General features: G+C 44.0%; 1 protein-coding gene across 1 annotated transcript in view; it reads right to left on the bottom strand.

The window, feature by feature from the left end:
* Window positions 1-491: 491 nt before the first annotated feature.
* The window catches only part of elmod1 (ELMO/CED-12 domain containing 1), a 34,517-nt gene continuing 14,697 nt past the window's right edge, over window positions 492-20,311 (bottom strand). The window contains exons 7-11 of the mRNA XM_084319600.1: window positions 16,480-16,613; window positions 13,158-13,226; window positions 10,125-10,175; window positions 9,284-9,417; window positions 492-3,690 (exon numbers count right to left, since the gene is read on the bottom strand). Coding sequence (XP_084175726.1) covers window positions 3,515-3,690; window positions 9,284-9,417; window positions 10,125-10,175; window positions 13,158-13,226; window positions 16,480-16,613 — 564 coding nt within the window. The 3' untranslated portion in view covers window positions 492-3,514. The remainder of the gene's footprint in view (window positions 3,691-9,283; window positions 9,418-10,124; window positions 10,176-13,157; window positions 13,227-16,479; window positions 16,614-20,311) is intronic.

The raw sequence follows: 20,311 nt of genomic DNA, 5'->3' as shown, positions 1-20,311 counted from the left end.
ACACAGACAGGAGAGACATTAGACCAGGGAGTGTAACATCACAGACAAGACAGACATCAAATGCACAGACAACAAATTGATAATAATAACATGACACAAAATGGTGATCAGGGAACAAAGCGGCACCAACCTGGGGAATAACCAATAGCCAATTGGAATTTTGAGTCTGAATTGTATCATTTAATTTAGGATACCATCCGCGCTGCAGGCCTTCTTGGTTTTAAGTGATTTTATTTTGTCCTGTAGTTCTTGTAGTTTAATTGGGGAGTAGCGGGTTCTGGTAGTCTTTTATGGTTGACTCTAGGCTTTGTAGTTTATCTTGTGTGTATGTGTTTTTGCTGTAATTTTTTTGTATTGGGCTAAAAAGATCTCTCTCTCTCCCACACTATTTGTATGAAATAATGTCTGAAATAACATATGCTACATTTGCATGATGGAGGAGAAAAAAAGGTAATGAACCGAGTACAACCTTTGTTGACATTTAGCTTTTATTGTGGTCTCAAAAAGTACCTGTTACACAGCACAGACAATTGAAGCGTACAAGTGCATTACTTCTAGAAATAATCTTCTGTTGACCTATAGGCTTTAAGAGTCTTCTGTTGACCTATAGGCTTTAAGGAACAGTGGGCTACAGGAAGCCACAGCATGATTATTAGCATGCAGATACTGGTCTCTTTTGTAGGTAGCTTAAAAGCCGTATATACAGCAGCGTGGTTCTAACTCCATCTACATTATGACAGGGCCATGTGGCCTTACATACACTCGTAATAACACAACTATTGTCCTATAAAGAAAATGGTGCAAGGGCGCACCACGACAGCAAAGCAAAAGGAAAACTGAAAACGCGAGCAAGAGATTAAACCAATACTGACATTCACTGAAGTAAACGGCTGACAGAAAAGCGTGGACATTCCGTAAGGAAGAAACGTAACACTAACGTTGTTCCAACACAATCAACAGCGCAAGCATGTCGTCTAGATGATACCATGATCCTGGCTCGTTAGGACAAAGTCTGCGAAAAATGGTGAGCCAGAACAGTGGACGGTTCCAAACCGAGAACAAAAACATGCACAACCTTGGATAGTTTTCCTGCCCCCAGATGTAGAAGAAAACCAACAAATTACTGTGAATAAGAATGGAGGTGTTCGGGTTGTCTGGTGTGTGTGACAGGTGTGGGTTTGAGTTGTCATTCAGAGAGAACTAAGGCTGTGATTCAGAGTTGAGATAGGTCTATGCAGTGAGAATGTATTACCCAAACTAAAGTCATTCCTCAGACGTATTATTTGGTATTAAGCACTCACTGACAGTTGCGCACAGGGTGTTTCCAGGAACACGCACCCCTCATCCCACACAAGACCCCTCTAGGTGCTCTCACATCTATTTTTTTTCTTTTTATATATTTTTCCCCATTCTTTTTCCGTTTTTATCCCCTCCCAATGTTAGTCGTTATGCCAATTCCCAATCCCCTTCCTGGTCGTTGCGCACTCTACCCCCTACCGTCGGTCTGGGAGGGCGGAGACTATCACATGCTTCCTCCAACACATGTGTACCCAGCCCACCGCTTCTTTTCACCTGGCAGCGCGGACTCTCACTGGGAGAGTGTAACGTGTGGAAGGTCACACTACCTCCCTCCAGATCCTTCCCTCGCTGTGCAGGCACCCCGGCCGAACTGTAGGAGTCGCTGTTTACAACGACCCGGACCCACCCACCGGCTTCCCTCCCGCTGACTCTGCCAATCGAGCCAGTATGACGGCCGGCCAAGCCGGAGGCAACGCTGACAGCCGGATTCGATACCAGTGTCTCTTGCGTTGGTGACGAGCGCTTAGTCCGCTGCGCCACCCAGCCGCCCCCACTCTCACATCTTTTAACATCTCAATAGGATTACGAGTCTGGCTTGGAACTGACAGTAATAGAGTAAAGCTGATTTGGGTAGGGGGAAAAAATAAACATTCCATGGGTCTCCAGAATCAGTTTTCCCATTCATTGTCTAATGAGGATTTGATCCAGATTTTGTGACATCACAGATTCACGTGTTACTGTAGCTCCCTCTTTACTAGCACGGTAAGATAAACGCACATGATCAATATAATAGTAACTGTCCTTAACTATGTCAATAACATATCAATTCTTAAATCGAGTGGTGTTTCCCCTTTAAGTCAAGCCAACTCCAAATCAGAGCCTAAAAGAAATACATAGCAAAACAAATACATAATGCAGGCACACGGTGCAGATAACTACATAGTGAGAAATGTCTGTTGAAGTTTTTGTAAATTATTGCTTTGGCTAAGATAACATTGGACAATGATGTCACATTCAATAAAGCAAAAAGACATTTGCACATCAAACAATCATTAATAATAGAAGAACATTCATAAAATAAATTGGGAGCTCAAAAAGACAAAAGTTTTGTACACTCAGGTTCACATTATGGTTTTGCTACCTGGGAGCGGGTGGTGCATTAACATTGAATGTGTATAGTTTTGCACAGATAAATGCAAATCGACACATTTCCATTATTTTGTGCAACATTAAACATTCACAAAATGTGCATCTAATCGTGTAAATCTTCACATTCACAAATCAATATACACCCACAAGTGCACACAGATTTCTAAATCTGTTGTCTTTAATAAGATGTGCCCCGTGTAAAACAAACTGCTGTTAATATTGTGTGTGTTCTCCACATTCTGTATTTTGGCAAAAGGAGAATCCTCGTGTTTGTGTCATGCATCGGCTTAAAAAGCACTCTACAATCTATAGTAATGAACTAATAAAGGGCCAAGGATAATCCATTATATAAAGATGCCTACTTTGCAGGACAACATTTGACTGAACAGTGTCCAATATATTTCAACAGATCAGTTACACCTACACCTTCTCTACTCTTATCCGTGGTTTTATATACAAAAACATTAAAGGGCATCGCTTTTGGCAGCCTTTTTACAATGATATCGGCTCGCCCCGTCCAAGTAGCCCGAACTGTGGCCAAAAGAAACTGGTGCTTAACGACGACTCGCGTTCAAACGGGATAATCGGAAAACAAAGCTTTTGTTCCGTTTTTATAATAATAGAAATTATAACATAACTGGCAACAAATTTCTGTCGTACAATCATATCACAAAGTGTTTAAAGCGACTGATGATGACGTGACGGTGCTGGGGCAGCCTCCACATGCACCCCTACAATCCCTATGGTCATCTGTGATGCAGGAGCTTGACCTATGTGTGTGTGCGTGTGTACCTGTCTGTGTGTGTGTGTGTATGCTGGCTAAGTGAGCTGTTGGCAGTGGCGTGACATGACGTCAGTCGTGGTTAAGAGGTGGGGTGAACAGAGAAGGGAGAGGTCGTCCCCTACTAGACGCGTATATCTCATCGGCGTGATCATCTTCCATTTTGGCACGAAATGAAGGTATTCTGGTAATGATTCTAGGGAGAATCTCCCTCTCTCTCAGGGTTGCTGGGGAGATATGGAGGGTGTCAGGGGTTGAAGAAAGGTTAAAGGTCAGGGTGGGGGTTTACAGGCTGACCAGGCGGAGGTCGGAGGCAGAGAAGTGGGGGCAGAGCGCCATGTCAGGGTTCTTCAGCTGGCGCAGGATCCGGCGGTAGAACTTGGAGCGTACGTGGTTGAACTCCATGATGTCACAGGGGTCCTCTTCTACCCAGAAGCGGTGGAACTCCTGCATCAGGTAACCTGAGAGGAAGGAAGGAAGGAAGGAAGGAAGGAAGGAAGAGGTCAGAGTGACACACAAAAGTGTCCAAACCCTTAGGTGTTTGAAATTGTATTTAGTAAGTGAATAGTTGTCGTTTTTTTAGAGCAACTCGTTTTTTTTCCAAGACCATAGGAAAGCAGAGAGGGAGACACAGGAAGTGATTTTCTGGCGGGATTCAACCCTTGGCCTGGGGGATACATGTGGCTCCAGATAGGGCAGTTTCTGTCTATACGTGGATTATGTGGTTGCATAGGGCCCCCGAAGCCACCAGGGGTCCCCTGCACATTAACATTAGCAAGTAGAATGTGGCTTTGCCAGGAAACATAACAAACAAAAAAAGATAAAGAAATAGCTAGTTATCTTGATATTGTAGTACTGCAGCCATCTTGAGATAGGGGGCCGCTAAACAAGATTTTGCATAGCGCCCCAGAAAATCTAGAATCGGCCCTGGCTCCAGAGGTAGAGGTCTTAAGTCTAGAGTTACTTGCCAACTAAGTTCAAATTATACCATTTCTAAACAATATTCCTTCCCTACTTGACCTACTAAAAATATCTGAATAGAAAACGATAATTGCACTAGTGTCAAACTAAGGTCAGCCACTTCACATCAACTGACAAATTAGCCTTGAGGTTTATCCAAAGTGACACAAACTGGCAATGGCCTTCAACCATTTCCTCTTTAAACTGTCAAAAGCCATAATTTCAACTCACGTTGAAATTAAATTACAAGTTGACATTCTATATAAACAACAGAACTCAACCGGGCCATATCACATTAGCAGTAGAGTTTGATTTGAGGTTGTGTCATTTTAGCCGTACCTGAGCTATAGAGTTATGCTAATAACTTATGCCACTCATACGTTTATTAATGACACTGATCATCATGCATAGGATTCATCCATTCTCGTCCTCTCAGACAGGCAGTCGTGGTAGTACGGTCACCTCTCTGGGAGACTGGCAGTAAAGAGGCTCAACCAGGGCGGTTTCTAGCTTTTTGTGGGCCCTATGCAAAATGTGGGTGGGGGGATTCCAAACCCTCTAAGGTGGGCATGCATTTAACATTTAAATATTATCAATCTGGTGCACTTTAACACTTTCAGCGCCAGGCCCGACATTTCTCGGGTTATCTCGCCAGCGGTTGAGGCCAGAACCCCCGAAAACCCGTTTTCATCGTTTTTTCTTTTATTCGATTTTAATATTCTATACAGTCTCACGGACCTCGGTGTATCATTGGGACTCATTCTGAGACATCGAGATTGCAATGCCGGCCGAATCCTGCTAGGTGACAGTATCGCCTACCCTTTGAAACGTTATTTCACACTGTGTGTTACATTTTATATGGTCCGGGCGGAGAATGGGACCCGGGCAAGTGAAATGCTTCATTCGAGCCACTTGGAACGTGTCCAGCACACTTGATGCACGATGGACATCAATACTGGAAATCGTGATCAGACAATTGGAATATTAATTTTGGAATACCTCCTAGCAAAGGTAAGGACTATATGACGTCAATCCTACTTTGATCCTACAATGATTTCACATCGATCGCAACGATCATATGTCACATACTCCAAAACGTATATGCCGTTGCTGACGATCTGAGCATCACAAAACTACCCCCCCCCCTTTGATGCCTTCATGATGAAACATAATACCTATTATATACCTTTGATTTGGAAATAGTATCGTGTCCAGGCGAGCAACGTGAACGACTTTCGCAAAATGCACATATCGCTCCATAACTCAGCTTCCAGGAATTAGCCCGGATCACTCTGGAACTATACAATATTCACCACGGGATAATACACAAACGTACATGTTGGACGAGAGAGATAGTGACTGTCAAATGAGCCATAGTATTGTCTCCATAGCTATAATATAGAATATAGATATAGCTCTGCAAACATCATGAAACACCGTGAAAATGACCATCTTTTTAAGTGTGGCCACAGGCAGCGCAGATGGGGATTAAGCGTGGCGCTGAAAGTGTTAACAACCTGTTCCACCCCTCTGGGTCGGTACCGACCCCTTTTGCCATTATGATCATAAATCCATATTTTTATGATTGATGGAAATCATTTGCGATTTTAAAATCAACCGTTTTCAAGTATTACCATCACAAATATGTCACAAAAGCATGTAGAATGTAAAACGTTAGGTTGGCAATAGGTTAGCAATAGGTTATAAGTGGCATAATATGGTTTTACCTTCTCGTTTTGTAGAAATTTTATCCGAGCCGGCGACCATTTTGGAAATAGAAAAAAACGCAAATTGTAGTTTCCATTTTGTCGAGGGCACTCATAGACCACTACACTTCCGCGTTACATTGAAATCAGGGAGGAGATTGCGGGGGGGTCAAATGAATGAATGTGGACGAGAGCCGTGATGTAAGTGCTTGCCGATACGGCTGTGGGGGTGCTAGAGACATGATCGAATAGACGTTTATGCGCCTCGCTCTCCTGAACACGGCGTGACCCATAACTAATCGATCAGAACTAAATCGGCAGAGAAAAAGCCCATTTTAAAGCACCTATTCCGCATGGACATGCGCAGAGTGCCCATGGAGTCTGGACGACGCGAGATGACGCTTGAATGAATGTGGACTGTTCTATCAGAGGGGGGAGCTTCGATGGTCATGTAAGTGGCTACAGACCGCTGCACTTAAATATAAACATTAGTCTACCTGGAGACTCAATGAGGTAATTGTAGATGTCGCCATAAGACGCGTCTGGCCATTTAGTGGGATCATTTTTTCATTATCCTGTTCAGCTGAAAGGACACTGGCCATCGAAGCTCCCCCCTCTGATAGAACAGTCCACATTCATTCGAGCGTCATCTCGCGTCGTCCAGACTCCATGGGCACTCTGCGCATGTCCATGCGGAATAGGTGCTTTAAAATGGGCTTTTTCTCTGCCGATTTAGTTCTGATCGATTAGTTATGGGTCACGCCGTGTTCAGGAGAGCGAGGCGCATAAACGTCTATTCGATCATGTCTCTAGCACCCCCACAGCCGTATCGGCAACCACTTACATCACGGCTCTCGTCCACATTCATTCATTTGACCCCCCCGCAATCTCCTCCCTGATTTCAGAATCCCGGAAGTGTTACGGTGGTCTATTGGTGTAGCGTTGAAACTTTTCAAAACTACATTTCCCTTCAAGTTCTATGGGGGTTCAAAGTTCAGAGTTGAATTATGGAATATGTCAATAACTTTTATTATTCTTGATAATAAGCCACAAAAGGTAACGATTTGACAAATATTGAAACGCAGTTAGTTTATCCTCCCTATTGTGAGCATATAGGAACAACTAGATCTGAAATTCGTTTCAAAATGGTTGCACTGTGAGAAAAATAAAAAAGTACAGTCTAGTACAGTAGATATTATTATCTGTTATTATGCATGCCTGGTGATGCTAAATCCAAATTGAACTCGGGCATTTGAAAGATACTATATGTATATATATATAAATGTGCGAATTGGCTATAATAAGGTAATGTATAAGCATATATTCTATATTCTATAATAATATTTCAAATTGCATTGGTCCGGATGGGAGAATTCAGTACTTTATATACAGAACCTTCGGTTTTATCATCTTCCCTTTATTAATTTCCTTAGATCTTTTGTACACATGATCTCAAGAGGGTACTGAACGAGGTCAGTGGCAGTATTTTAAGTCTGGTCATTATTATCATGGTGTTATTCACTGTCAAAGATGAAAAGAAAAATCATAATTCATATTTTCCTTTGTTTCATCACAATTTAAGCAAGCCTAGTAATAGACACAATATTTCTGACACTGAGAATACATTCATTGAGGTCCATAGATGTACCTAGATACCAAGAATATGCAAATAGCCCTTGTAGAAGTGGAGCAATATTCCATTTACCTAGGTATACCTAGGTATACATTTTATGCAGATTTTCACCTGGGGTGGAACAGGTTAAAAGGAAAACAGGCTAGATCCGTGAAAAACTCTTACATCCTTTTTTTTTTTATCCACTTTTTCTCCCATTTTTCTATTTTTCCTCCCATCCCAATTTTCATATCGTCCAATTCAACCCTCCCCTGTCTTCGAACATTGTTTCTTGCCTCCCACAAGCCGGCTGCAATGTGGACTAAGTCATACATAGCACGAGTCCCCTCCGATACTCGAGGTAACAGCCGTCGCATCTTTTCACCTGCGCGGCTCGATCTTTCAGCGTCGGGGGTCTGGGCTTTTGGAGGGGCCCCGCCCCCGTCACTTCTTGATTATACTGCGCAGGCACACCAACCGACCTGTAGGAGTCGCTGTCCACAACGCCCGATCCCCACCCTTCAGTTTCCCTCCCCGTAATACGGCCAATGTGTATTACTGTGGACAACCAGCTAAACTGAAAGCAATGTGGAGAGCATTCGTTGTGAGCGCCTTGCCCACTGCGCCACTCCCTCTTATATCCTTTTTTTTATCCACTTTTTCTCCTCTTTTTTCTATTTTTCTCCCATCCCAATACCACTGTGCCAATTCACCCCTCCCCTGTCTTAATTTTTTGATCAAATTTTTTTTTTTTTTTTACAATACAATAATAATAATAATAATAATAATAATAATAATAATAATAATAATAATAATAATAATAATAATAATAATAATAATAATAATAATAATAATAATAATAATAATAATAATAATAATAATAATAATAATAATAATAATACATAAAAAGACATCCCATGACAATAACTTAACACAACATGACAAGACAATAATTGAGACAGACTGTACAGTGATCATCCTGAGCCCCCTCCATCTCCCTACACAGCAGCCACGATCCCCAACCCTTGAGGACCCCGAGTCCGGCGCCCCAGCGAGGCAAAGCATCATGCCTCTTTAACACCATGACCCGCCGAGTCCACGAACCAGGGGCCTCCCCCCTCCCCTGTCTTGAACGTTGCTCGCATATGCCCCCCACTGGCCGGTTGTAGGGAGGATAGAAGCCTTGCATTACGTGTCCCCTCCGGTACACGAGGAGGCAGCCTGTCACATCTTTTCACCTGCCAGCGCGGACTCTCATTGGCGAGGTGTAACGTGTGGGAGGCTCACACTACCCCCGCCATTTCCTGTCTCTGCTGTGCAGGTGTCCCCAACCGACCTGTAGGAGTCGCTGTCCACAACGTCCAGATTACCACCCATCGACTTCCACCCCACTAATTCTGCCAATTGAGTTAGTATGACGGCTGGCCCAAGCCGGAGGCAACGCCGACAGCCGGAGTCGAACCCGGTCTCTTGCGTTGGTGACGAGCGCAATGTCCGCTGTGCCACCCAGCCGCCCAAACTCTTATATCTTTTAAAATCTTTTAAGCTGATGATTTGTTACTTCCCTACAGGATATATATATAATTTAAAAAAGAATCTTGAGCATATAGGTGCTTTCACTCAACGCACTAGAGTGCTAGGCTACCAAGAGAGACTGATCATTTTAATATAAAAATAGAAATGGCAGCTTAGGGGGCCCCCTGGTGGCTTCGGGGGCCCTATGCAACCGCATAGTCCGCATAATTATGGCAAGAAACGGCCCTGGGCTCAACTCACAGAAGGTCTGCTGGAAGTGCAGTAAGCTGGGCATCTCAGGCGCCACGTTGTACAGGTGGGTTTTCAGGGCTCCGCTCACTAGCAGAGAGTAGGCGAGGTCCGTGATGTTGATGCCCACGATGGCAAATGAGTAGCTGAAGGGGAGACAATAAAAACATACAGTAGGCTACATACATGGTAAGGAATTAATGAAGAGGCTCACAGTAGCGAAACATCAGCGTGTCTGTCACTACATTGTGAAGCAAGCCGAGCCCATATCTTTATACAGACTTCACCGCTCTATACATGATGCACCTACAGTCTACAACGTAGACTGGAATTGCAAGACAGACCAGGGCAATAGCATCCTGGTAAACAGGGTGCTGAACACTGAAATACTGACTGCTACCTCATCCACACACACACACACACACACACACACACACACACACACACACACACACACACACACACACACACACACACACACACACACACACACACACACACACACACACACACACACACACACACACACACACACACACACACACACACACACACACACACACACACACACACACACACACACACACACACACACACACACACACACACACACACACACACACACACACACACACACACACACACACACACACACACACACACACACACACACACACACACACACACACACACACACACACACACACACACACACACACACACACACACACACACACACACACACACACAGACGGTCAAGATGGTCCAGCAGCACTGCAGCAGTAGCAGGAATGCAGTCCTAATCTGCCATAATAAACAGCGGCTGTGCTACGTGTGTGTTGCAGACACTTACCCAATAGCTTTGTCTATGTTCTTCTGTTCCCATTCTGCTTTGCTCATGTCACTGTGAAGGACACACAAGATGAGTAGTTGAGTCAACTGTCAACAACTGAGATAGCACCGTAATGTATGTGGGTAACTGTGTTCCTTTCCACTGTGTGTACCTTATAAACAGTTTCAACTTGACGACAACAAAGAACATTGACCAGCATTCTAGAACTGACTGCATTTGATTTCCTGTCAGTTGCTCATAATGAACACAAACACTGCTGTGGTGCCAAATGTGTTCCACTTGCAAAAATGTGTTATGGCCTACTTCTAGGTCATGAACTAATGAGGATAAAGTTTATATCTTAATAAAAAAATGGCAATGGCAATCTGTCAGTTCATATACAACCATTTCCACTGCATATCGTTTGTCGGATTGATATGACGTTAGCTTAGAATGGTACATGGCTAGCTGTACAACTGTGTAACTAGTTAACTATAGCTAAACTGTAATAGTTAGCTCATTGTTAGTTAGCTTCTCCATCAAGGCAGGTTGTTTGTGTATCTAAGTAACTTACAGTACAAACTGTACAAACTGTACAAATGGATTGTACGTACGACAACAGATAGACGTTACCGTTTTGAAATGCAAATAGCAGTTTTATCATGTTAGTTTCAACCAGGAAGTAGGTCAGAACACATTTTCAAGCCGTAAATGAACTATAGTCCATCCTGGTCAACACATTTCCACAAAAACCATCTATAATTCAAGCTGTTATCCATAGCAACATATGTCTACTAAAACCGTCTAGTAGTTCAAGCTGTTCCCTATACAACACAATTCCACTAAAACCATCTATACCCTACTGCATGTACTACAGTAAATAGAATACATTTGTAGTGAAGCAAATGAGTATCATTTAGTAGCATAGGTTAAAGTTATGAAGCCTTTTTGTCATAAATTGCTATTAAGGGTCAAGATTTTTAAGAGCATGATTATTCAACTGTAATCAAGGATGCCCCAGCAGTTTTCATGCCAGTGGTTTTGTCTGCTAGAAATTGGCACCAGACATGTTTTTTTCTGCATTTGTTATCAGTGCTTCTGTATTGCTATCAGTTCGTCTGTATTGTTATCAGTGCTTCTGTATTGTTATCAGTGCGTCTGTATTATTATCAGTGCTTCTGTATTGTTATCAGTGCTTCTGTATTGTTATCAGTGGGAAATTAAACCCTTTCATCTCAACATTGCATGGATGTCATTTTATTTCGTTTCATAATAATAAAAATAAGCAATAGAACTGTTAGAAATTCATTGCTCCAATTTCCAATGTGCTGCTCCCAGCAGTAGGAACGACGAGATACAAAAGACTTTGAAAATGGACAAATTGATCCTCCTCACTATCGTTGTTTACACACACACACACACACACACACCTGCGACTGTCACCAAGCCTTGTAACTGTAATGTGTCTGTTCTGCTTCATGTACTACATACCATGTCATTTTATTTGGTTGTTTGTTTGATGTGTGTTTTAATTATTTCCCGTACCTCTGTGATGTATGTATCGTCTGTCTCTTTTCTATTTTATTTGATCTTATTTAGTCCCCTTTCCCTGTTACCCTTTGAGAGGCCCCCTTGTCTTGTAAATAAGAATACATTCTTAATTGACATGCCTGGTTAAATAAAATAAATAAAAATAAATAAAGATAGTTTCAGAAGACAGGAGGCTGGTGACAATTCTTCAGGAAACAAAACCCTGCAGCGTGAGAACAGACGTGGCTCGCTTGGCGCTTAGTGATAAGAAAATATGTTTTCCTCTCAATGGAACGAGACAGATGTGCGAAACAGAAATGCATACAAGAGAAAGCCGTGGATTCAGCGCAAAAACATGTGAATGGAAGTGAAATTTAGTACCTTGCCTCTCTGTGTGCGCTCCTACAGTGCACATGGGGAAGAGAGAAGGGATGGACAGAATGGAGGTGGAGGCGAAAAAAGAAAATTGTGTTCATTTGGGATGAAAGGTGCTGGTCAAAACAAATGCCAAAACGCTGTGCAGACAATCAAAAACATTGCAAATCTGAATGACACAAAGCCGTAAGACACAAACAAGATCAAGCAGAAGACGTGAAAGCAGAGAATTATGGATGACAAGAGTTCCACTGAGTTGTGTCAGGCTTCTTGGAACCCGTCTAGTAACCCTTTAGGGTTTTGGGGAAATTTTCTCAGCATTACAATTAAGCTCATTACAATTAAGGAAACTATAAAAGAAGGAAGGGTCATCCAGTCACTGAGTAGCGTGTGAATGCACATTGATGCTAAGTATGGAAACTTTCAGTTTGCATTGAGTTGAAGGGGATCGCCGTGTCCTCATTTATGACCTGTCATTTAAACAGGTCTATAGGGAGGTGTAGTCTGACGTCACTTTAGTTTCCCGCGCGGTCCACCCATATAGGGATTTATCATTGGGAAAATGTATTATCGGCTATTGTAATAATTCTGCCTCATGAACATTGGTAAGCTTTCCAATTTTGCACAAAATTTGTTCCCTTCGATCACTAACATTATTGTTTAAGCATTTTTGGTTGAAATAAAATTATACGTAATTATTTTACGATTAATTGCAAATTGTTTCTGTGAATACACACAGATAGGTACACCATGCCAATGTGCATGCTTTATTTGTTTTAAACGAGACGATTTAGAAATGTGTCCATTGGAAATACATTGCAATTTCAAGTGAGGTGGACCGGCCGGAAACAACAATGACGTAACCACTACACCTCCCGGTTACCTGGGATGTCAGAATCATCTGCAATTCTTTAACTAGCTAACATTTGATATATTGGTTGATGTATATTTCCTCAGCTGGCTTGTATATTTAGAATTTTATATTTTATTAGTGAGCTTGGCACCAAAGTCTGGCACCAATGCAGAGCATAGAACGCTGGTATTCTGACATGATAACCCTTCCTTCTTTTATAGTTTCCCTGATTACAATGTCTCAGACGTCTAATCTCACATGGTTTAGCGTTCAGAGGAACAGGGTCAACAACATACTTTTGTTTGGGCTGAAGAGAGTCGTGGAGCACCTGCAGAGCGGTGGCCTTGTCGTGCTCCGCAAAATACCTATGGAGACGGGTGGAGGAGGAAACATGTTATTGGGTAAAGATATCAAAGAGAAACTCTATATTCCAACATTCAGTTTAGTTTCAGCTTTTTATTTTGCACAGTTTAAAAAATACACAAAAATAACATACAGTGCAGGGAGAGGCAGAAAACCCAAAGGGCTTATTTTGAAGCCTCCACCTAAACAATGTTAAACGTTCATAGTGTTGTATAAAAATACAAATAAAAAGAGAAAGAATAATAAATAAAAGACTATAAAAATGACTAAATATGATGAAAATGAAAAAGGAGCATTTGACACATGACTAAGACTAAAACTAAAATTTAAATAGCTGCCCAAATTAACACTGTGCTAATGTACTCCCTATGTTTCTGCTATCGGTCCTATGTGCTCCGCAGTATATTTAAATGTTCTAGTCTAGACCTGTTCCCAGTTTGTGTTTTGATATTCTTGTTTAATCCTTAGTGTCTGTCTCCCCAGCTGTCTCCCGTTAGTAATCAACCTCTGTATTTATGCCTGTGAGTTCCTTGTCTTCCCTGTGGCGTTATTGCGTTTCCTGCATAGTTCTGTGTGTTTGGTTCTTCCCGTGGTCTGTTCCTGCCGTTCGCGGAACAGTGTCTTGTTTAACGTTTTTGCACCGTGCGCCTTTTCCAGCCTAGCTGTGTTTTGTTCTCGTTTGTTTTCTAGTTTCCTCAGTTTAGTGTCGCTACTGTTGTTTTGCTTTCTTTATTTTATGTGTCTCAACTGCGAGTATATGCAGCACCGTCGTGTGACGTGTTTATTGTTTTGTACGTTTTGGAGACTTGCGTTCTTTTCATTACCTAATTACTCTAATTAAAGGAGCAGTGCTCAAATTCGAGAATCTACATCTACCTCTCGTCGTGTCTGTTCTGCGTTTGGGTCCTCCGCCAACACAATCCCTAACATAATAAACAAACTTGAAACTTGAACTTGAACTAAACAGTGAGAATCTGGAGTTTCTGAAATAGAGGAGCAGATGAGCTGTGTGACTTTGATCGAGTTGCAATCCTAAAAAAGCGTTTCTGGAGGACCAAGAAATTTGTGGAGAGTAGTAGGAAAAATACTCACCCAAACTATATTACAATATGAAAGGTAACATTGACAACACAGCAGCGGTTGGAAGAGGATGTACAAGGGCAAATAAGAACATAAAAAATATAAATAAAACAAGGTAGGAGATAGAAATACAAGTTTATAGACAGGATTCCCTATTTACATACTGACACCTATCAGCAGATATTATTATTATTATTGTGAATAGAGTTTTGTGAGTGAGATTGAATTGTACGACTGTATAAAGACACACAGTGCCTGTGTGATATTATTGTACAGAAATATGTATCCAGTGTATCCATAAATATAAGCTACTGTAAAACATTAACTATGGCTTTATCTGTGGATTATGTAGGTTAGCCTATTACACCCAGAGCCGATTACCCCCCTTCCCTCGCTGGTGCTTATTAGGCAACACCGACCTCTTCTTAGGTAACAATTGTATTCATATTATTATTAATATTATTATTCATAATGTTGCTACTCAGTGACTTGGTCTTCATTTACCTTTTTATTCACAAATCTTTGTGAATATTTTTTTTAAAGAGCTTTTCTCAGATTTTTTACCTAAATTCTATCGTTCTGTAGTGAGGAGGACATGTGATAATCAGACGTAAAACATATCCAACCTGTGAAGAGCAGACACTCTAGTGAACTGAAGACACAGTTTTCTCAACAATTTCTCTGACTGAGTATTATTGACAGTAATTGTTATTGCCAAGAGAAAGAATAGACAACAGTATGTGATACGACACAAACATACACATTGCACACTGTGCAGTCTCTCTGTCAGAGACACTCAAGCTCACTGCCTCCCTCAGAGGTTTGCTCTCAAAGTGACCTCTCTCTCTCCCTCACTCTCTTTCTCTCTCTCTCTTCTCTCTCTATCTCTTCTCTTCTCTCTCTTCTCTTTCTCTCTCTCTTCTCTTCTCTTTCTCTCTCGCCTCACTCTCTCCCTCACTCTCTCTCTTCTCTCTCTCTCTTTCTCTCCCTCTCCCCTCACTCTCTCTCCCCCCTCTCTCTCCCCCCCCTCTCTCACTCTCCCTCTCCCCCTCTCTCTCTCTCTCTCTCCCTCTCTCTCTCTCTCTCTCTCTCTCTCTCTCTCTCTCTCTCTCTCTCTCTCTCTCTCTCTCTCTCTCTCTCTCTCTCTCTCTCTCTCTCTCCCTGTCTCTCCCTGTCTCTCTCTCTCTCTCTCTCTCTCTCTCTCTCTGTTTCTCCCCTCGTCTCGAAATTGGAGTGTAATGTCTTTGTCAATGGTGGCATGAAGCAATGGTCAGTCATGAGGTATATGTGCAGCGAGTTATCAGCACAGCCGCAGGGGAGTGGAGTCATATTCCACAGCCTCAAGGATGAAGCCCAATAACAGGAGGACATCATATTCCTCTTTATCACCAGTGTCTGTCTGTCTGTCTGTCTGTCTGTCTGTCTGTCTGTCTGTCTGTCTGTCTGTCTGTCTGTCTGTCTGTCTGTCTGTCTGTCTGTCTGTCTGTCTGTCTGTCTGTCTGTCTGTCTGTCTGTCTGTCTGTCCCTATCTGTCTGTCTAACTGTCTGTATGTCTGTCTAACTATCTGTCTGTCTGTCTGTCTGTCTGTCTGTCCCTATCTGTCTGTCTAACTGTCTGTATGTCTGTCTAACTATCTGTCTGTCTGTCTGTCTGTCTGTCTGTCTGTCTGTCTGTCTGTCTGTCTGTCTGTCTGTCTGTCTGTCTGTCTGTCTGTCTGTCTGTCTGTCTGTCTGTCTGTCTGTCTGTCTGTCTGTATGTCTGTCTGTCCCTATCTGTCTGTCTAACTGTCTGTATGTCTGTCTAACTATCTGTCTGTTTAACTGTCTGTATGTCTGTCAAACTGTCTGTCTGTCTGTCTGTCTGTCTGTCTGTCTGTCTGTCTGTCTGTCTGTCTGTCTGTCTGTCTGTCTGTCTGTCTGTCTGTCTGTCTCTCTCTCTCTCTCTCTCTCTCTCTCTCTCTCTCTCTCTCTCTCTCTCTCTCTCTCTCTCTCTCTCTCTCTCTCTCTCTCTCTCTCTCTCTCTCTCTCTCTCTCTCTCTCTCTCTCTCTCTCTCTCTCTCTCTCTCTCTCTCCTCTCTCTCTCTCTCTCTCTCTCTCTCTCTCTCTCTCTCTCTCTCTCTCTCTCTCTCTCTCTCTCTCTCTCTCTCTCTCTCTCTCACACACACACACACTTACAGCAGGTTATGCAGACCCAGCAGGCCCATGCCTCTGAAGTCGGTCTTGGGATCACTGCCTTGGAAGCCGATTTCACACCACTGTTTAGAGATGCGTCCGGTGAGAGGGGTGTCAGGGCGTAACTCCTTCCACAGCTGCCAAGATCCACACACGCACACACACACACACACACACACACACACACACACACACACACACACACACACACACACACACACACACACACACACACACACACACACACACACACACACACACACACACACACACACACACACACACACACACACACACACAATATATATTAAATACGGGGGAGCAAAATAAACTGAACCCATGAGGAGAATAACCATATTAGGATGAAATGTATTGGACAGCTCATGTATCTGCTGTTGTTATGCTGTAGATACACCTGAAAGTATGGCACAACAGCCAAACTAACCACCTTTAGATAACTAGGTTTGAAAACATAATTCACCTGAAAAAAAATTTTTTTCCCAAGTATTCCATTTGACTGTATCTCATAACAGCTTCTTCTTTTGCTGATCCAGTTGTGAGGTTTCGCCTGTTCCCTGGACCTTTAATTCCCTGTTCTCCTCACCTCACCAGCCCCCACCCTCGCGATGTTTTACTCTCCTCTGCTCTTCACCAGCCCCCACCCTTGGACTACCTTTCACAGCTGTGATAAGTTATGATTAGCGCCCCAGAGGGCTTTAAATACCTGGACCTCCCCTCCAGTCCTCATCGGGTCGTTCTGTATGCTGGTTCTTTGTTCTGGACTCTTTATCCTTTTCTGTGTTCAGTGTTCATGGAGTCCTGGACGTTACCATCACCTGCCGCGTCTCCGGCGTGAGACGAGGTGCCAGCCATCACCACCTGTCGCCGTTTGCCTGGAGTGGGACACCGTCTGCGCTCTCTAATTCCCTACGGGAGGTTTTCCAGTGTCCCACTCCAGACCTCAAGCCGGCGCGCATCGCTTCCTATACCACGGGAGGATGCGTCTCTTCAAGCCGGCGCGCTCCTACTCCAGACGCCCAAGCCGGCGCGCATCGCTTCCTATACCACGGGAGGATGCGTCTCTTCAAGCCGGCGCGCTCCTACTCCAGACGCCCAAGCCGGCGCGCATCACTTCCTATACCACGGGAGGATGCGTCTCTCCAAGCCGGCGCGCTCCTACTCCAGACGGCCAAGCCGGCGCGCATCGCTTCCTATACCACGGGAGGATGCGTCTCTTCTAGCCGGCGCGCTCCTACTCCAGACGCCCAAGCCGGCGCGCTCCCACTCCAGACCTCAAGCCGGCGCGCATCGCTTCCTATACCACGGGAGGATGCGTCTCTCCAAGCCGGCACGCTCCTACTCCAGACGCCCAAGCCGGCGCGCATCACTTCCTATACCACGGGAGGATGCGTCTCTTCTAGCCGGCGCGCTCCTACTCCAGACGCCCAAGCCGGCGCGCTCCCACTCCAGACCTCAAGCCGGCGCGCATCGCTTCCTATACCACGGGAGGATGCGTCTCTCCAAGCCGGCGCGCTCCTACTCCAGACGCCCAAGCCGGCGAGCATCGCTTCCTATACCACGGGAGGATGCGTCTCTTCAAGCCGGCGCGCTCCAACTCCAGACGCCCAAGCCGGCGCGCATCGCTTCCAAGGAGGATCTCCTTGCCAGGCCTCCGCCGTCGGAACCCTGCCTTCCCTGTAAGCAGCTCTGGCCCTCGCCCTGTCCAAGGCCTTAACCCTGTTTCTCTGTCCCTGTCCCCAGGCCGCCTCCCCGGGCCTCTGTCCCTGTTCCCCCTCTCCATTGCCCCTGTTCCTGCCCTGACCTTTTGCCCTGGCCCTGTCCCTTAGCCTTTCCCCTTAGCCTGCTCGCCTCTTAAAGGCACAGTGCCACATTTTTCCCTATTTCTTTGTTCCAGTGTTTTTGTGTTCTCCCTTAAAGGGACAGTGCCGCTTTTTGTTTGTATTGAATAAATGCCCTGTTTTGGCTTACTCTCATACCTGTCTTGTGTTGTGCGATTGGGGTCGGTTACAAACCATAACACCAGTTTTCTCTCTGTCACTGTCAGTGCATTATTATAAACACAGTGAAATCACCCAGACAAGCTCCTCTGGTTGGGTGCGACCAGCACTCCGAAATCCATAAAAGGCTACAGTCTCATTTTTAGACTAAAGAAAGAAACGACACAAAAGTAATGGCCAAAGTTGAAGAAATGTGTATTCTGAGTGTTAGTTCACCTTCACCAGCATCTCCTCATGGTGAGTGTTAGTTTACCTCCATCTCCTCATGGTGAGTGTTAGTTTACCTCCACCAGCATCATCTCCTCGTGGTGAGTGTTAGTTTACCTCCACCAGCATCATCTCCTCATGGTGAGTGTTAGTTTACCTCCACCAGCATCTCCTCATGGTGAGTGTTAGTTCACCTTCATCTCCTCATGGTGAGTGTTAGTTTACCTCCACCTTCATCTCCTCATGGTGAGTGTTAGTTTACCTCCATCTCCTCATGGTGAGTGTTAGTTTACCTTCACCTTCATCTCCTCATGGTGAGTGTTAGTTTACCTTCATCTCCTCATGGTGAGTACTAGTTTACCTCCACCTTCATCTCCTCATGGTGAGTGTTAGTTTACCTTCATCTCCTCATGGTAATTGTTAGTTTACCTTCACCTCCATCTCCTCATGGTGAGTGTTAGTTTACCTCCATCTCCTCATGGTGAGTGTTAGTTTACCTCCACCAGCCTCTCCTCATGGTGAGTGTTAGTTTACATCCACCATCATCTCCTCATGGTGAGTGTTAGTTTACCTCCAGCAGCATCTCCTCATGGTGAGTGTTAGTTTACCCTCATCTCCTCATGGTGAGTGTTAGTTTACCTCCTCCAGCATCTCCTCATGGTGAGTGTTAGTTTACCTCCTCCAGCATCTCCTCGTGGTGAGTGTTAGTTTACCTCCTCCAGCATCTCCTCATGGTGAGTGTTAGTTTACCTTCATCTCCTCATGGTGAGTGTTAGTTTACCTCCTCCAGCATCTCCTCATGGTGAGTGTTAGTTTACCTTCATCTCCTCATGGTGAGTGTTAGTTTACCTCCACCAGCATCTCCTCATGGTGAGTGTTAGGCCCAGTCCACACGAGCGCTGGATTTAATATAACCATGATTGTATGTGCGCAGTTGCACTGTTCGGCCACACACAACCGGGGGTTTGCTACACTGCAACCCCGGTCTTTGAAAACCGGAGTCCAGGGTGAAGTTTTGCGGTTTTGCGGGTGCGTGTGGGCATAGCAACCGAGGTTATTCCCAGTGTTTACAGCAGAGCTGTCGCAATTATTTCCCATGTTCACGGCAGACTGTCAAACAATAGCAAGTTAGCAACCGAGCGCGGGGTAGAGAGATTAGAGCAGAGCCAGCTACACCAGTGTTTACAGCAGAGCTGTCCCAAGTAGCGTTATATGAAAATGATTGTAACAAACTTTTGTTCGAAACGTATTGTTGAAGAGTGTGATCGACTGATGTCTGTTGTCTCATTCCTGACGTTAGCGTTACCACATTACGTTAGCATTTAAGCTATATACTATACATAGATAATGCTATTCACATTAGCATGTAGCTAACAACACCGGCGGTCTTTTGTGAGACTAAACTATCCGCTCTTGGTGGTAAATTGTGTTGCTGTTGGTTTTGTTTCATCAACAAATGAGAGGCAGAACACACAGTGAATGTATCCGTTTGTTTATTGCACTTTTATTGCAGTTTCTTTCTTTGCTGAAAAATATATGTTCCGTTGGCAAAATTATATTTAAATATGGCGGCTATGGTGTTTCTAAACAGGAAGTGTAGTGAGCGTTCA

Source organism: Notolepis coatsorum, assembly GCF_963971535.1.
Source record: "Notolepis coatsorum genome assembly, chromosome: 8".
Classification (NCBI taxonomy): domain Eukaryota; kingdom Metazoa; phylum Chordata; class Actinopteri; order Aulopiformes; family Paralepididae; genus Notolepis; species Notolepis coatsorum.
The sequence above is the reverse complement of the archived record's forward strand: the minus strand, read 5'-3'. Positions and strand labels throughout refer to the sequence as shown.